Below are 2,740 nucleotides of genomic sequence, written 5' to 3' on the forward strand. Positions count from 1 at the left end.
ATATGATCCTAAGGTCATTGATTTGACATCAGGTCAAGTTCACTACAATAATGTGTCAGCCTCACGGACAGAGATTGGAAGTTGGTTCCACAAGAGAGGAGCCTGATAACTGAGAGATCTTCCTCCCATTCTGTTTTTGTACATTCTAGGAACCACAAGTAAACCTGCAGTCTGAGAGCAAAGTGCTCTGTTAGGAAAATATGGAACAATAAGATCTGTAATATAAGATGGAGCCAGGTTGTTGAGAGCTTTGTAGGTTAGAAGTAAGATTTTGAATTCTATTATGGATTTGACAGGGAGCCAATGGAGAGGAGCTAAAACTGGAGAAATACTAAATACTAACTTCGGTTAAGACTCTGGCAGCAGCATTTTGGATCAACTGAAGATGTTTTAAGGAAGTATTTGGACATCCAGATAATAAACCATTGCAATAGTCCAGTCTAGACGTGACAAATGCATGGAAACGTTTTTCTGCATCAGTTTTAGAAATGCTTTTAATATTTAAAGTGGTAATTAGAGATAGGAGTGTTATTTGATTATGTGGTACAACACCTTACCATACATCATACAGCTTCAATGACAGGCGGAGTTAATGACACTGTAAGTTGTTGTGCATCAGCCTCTAACCACTGGCACGAACCATGCTCCATATAAAACCTGAGCTTCATGTAAAACTGACGGCAGCACACCAACCAGCTGCATCTTCTGCACCTGTGTCCTCGCAGAAGCTTCAGCAGAGGCGACTCAGATCATCTCGGCCATCGGGGAGGTCCCATCGGTTCCTGCTCCATGTGACACCGAGGCAGCAGCAGGAACAAAGGTTGCAGGTCAGCCCTCCACCACACCACACTCACAGCTCATCCTGCTTAAACTGTCACTCTTTCTGTTCATATCCGTGTGTCTTTTAGCAAAATATCTTATAAAACCACTGGACAGATTTCAATGAAGCTTTCATAAAATAATCCTTCAGTGTATATAATTAAGATGTGGTGAGTCTAAAATACCCAGTTAGGTTTTTGGCATTACTCTGTCCATCTGTGCATGTTGTAAGCATGATCACTTTAAACTTAGGGTGGTACCGGCTTCCATTTTGTTGTGTGGCTACATCTCAGCCCAAGAAAGGTTGAAAACAGGGTTTCCACTTCAAATCCAAGATTGCTGCCAATATAAATGTTATGTTCTATTTCGTATAGGCTTCACCCTTTAAGGCTATCACTAGTGGGTTTATCCCTTCACAAGCAGTGCAGCACTGAAAACTTAAGTCCGCACCCACCGGCTGTGTGGACCCCACCCCCGGTCCATATAAATTATGGTGAGACCAGGCAATCGGCTCCCATTTTTTCTTCAGCCAGCTAGCTAGCACTGTCAGAAGAACGAAGATGTCCAGCTTTGACCGGCACAACATTTGCGAAGGATGCCTGGGTCTCCGCCACGCCGACCTCCTGCTGTCCTTGTGAGCTCTTCCTCCCTGAGGAGAAGCGGAGACGAGCAGCCTTGTTCAAGGTAAGTGCCGAGGAGTGTTTTTTCCATGGCGGGCCGCTACTCGCTGGACGACACATCGCCTTCTCTAATGAGTTTCCTTGCCATGAATCGGATGATTCCCTCGAAAAAGGCGATGCGGGCAGCAGTTCCACTGAGTGTTTTTCCGTGGTGGGCCGCTACTCGCTGGACGACACCATCTCCTTCTCTAACGTGTTTCCTCATGGTGAATCGGATGATTCCCTTGAAAAAGGCGATGCGGGCAGTAGTTCCGCTGAGTGTTTTTTCCGTGGCGGGACGCCGCCACCGTCTTTCTTTGACGCAGAGTCGCGCAGTGAATCGAATGATTCCTCCGTGAAAGGCGATGCTGGAAACAACATTGCTGCCCCTTCCCTCCTGGAGAGAGTAGTGACGGAAGAAGAGCGGCCGAGCGAATGCTCAGCCACCTCGGGTCTTCCCACGTCGGCGACCACACCGCTCCCAGCCGTCGGTACCCTCCTCTCATAGCTGCCCGGCATAATCCAGGAGGCTACTAACACAATGGGACTTTCCGTCCCTCGCCTCCCTCCGCCCCAATCGGATGATCTGGCGGGAATGTTTGGCTCCGCCCCGGCTCGTCGCCCTGACCCCATCTTGCCTCGCTGTCCAGCTGTGACGTCACACTGGAATGAGGCTGCAGCTGGGCCCGGCAAGCTGAAGATATCCATCTCCACCATCGCCTCCATCTCAAGAGTGGAGGGTTTTACCGATTGGTGTTTTTCCCTCGGTTCCCCCCCTAGAGACGAGCCTGGCGGTGGCACTTGGGTCAAAAGCTTCCAGGATGGACCAGCAACCTGTCCCTTCAGGGAAGCATGACCAGATGGTGACAAAGTTCTCCAACCGAGCTCACCAGTGCTCATTCCAGGCGGCTGCGTCGAACAACAACGTCGCCCTGCTGGCCGACAGCATCTCTAATGCCCCTTTTCCATTAGTACCTGTAGTACCGGTACAGCACGGCTCTACTCTACTCGGTACGGTACAGGTTGTGTTTCCATTATGCTTTCAGTACCGGTTCCAGTGTGCGGGGTTCAAATTGACGTCATCACCTCTCACCAGCTGGTGGCGCTGAGACGCTGAAACTGTTTTCAATACAGGGTGAGAATTTATTTTGAAGTTGTGTGTATGTATGTATGTGTGTATATATGTGTGTGCCTATATATATATATATATATATATATATATATATATATATATATATATATATATACACACAAACTGGATT

General features: G+C 48.0%; 1 protein-coding gene across 1 annotated transcript in view; it reads left to right on the top strand.

Moving 5' to 3' along the window:
* Nucleotides 1-2,740, top strand: part of immt (inner membrane protein, mitochondrial (mitofilin)) — a gene marked incomplete in the record, with an annotated part of 102,892 nt that overhangs the window by 38,709 nt on the left and 61,443 nt on the right. The window contains 1 exon segment of the mRNA XM_037676044.1: nucleotides 726-827. Within this exon segment, the coding sequence (XP_037531972.1) occupies nucleotides 726-827 (102 nt within the window).

Source organism: Nematolebias whitei, chromosome 4 (genome assembly GCF_014905685.2).
Source record: "Nematolebias whitei isolate Nwh7 chromosome 4, NemWhi1, whole genome shotgun sequence".
Lineage (NCBI taxonomy): Eukaryota > Metazoa > Chordata > Actinopteri > Cyprinodontiformes > Rivulidae > Nematolebias > Nematolebias whitei.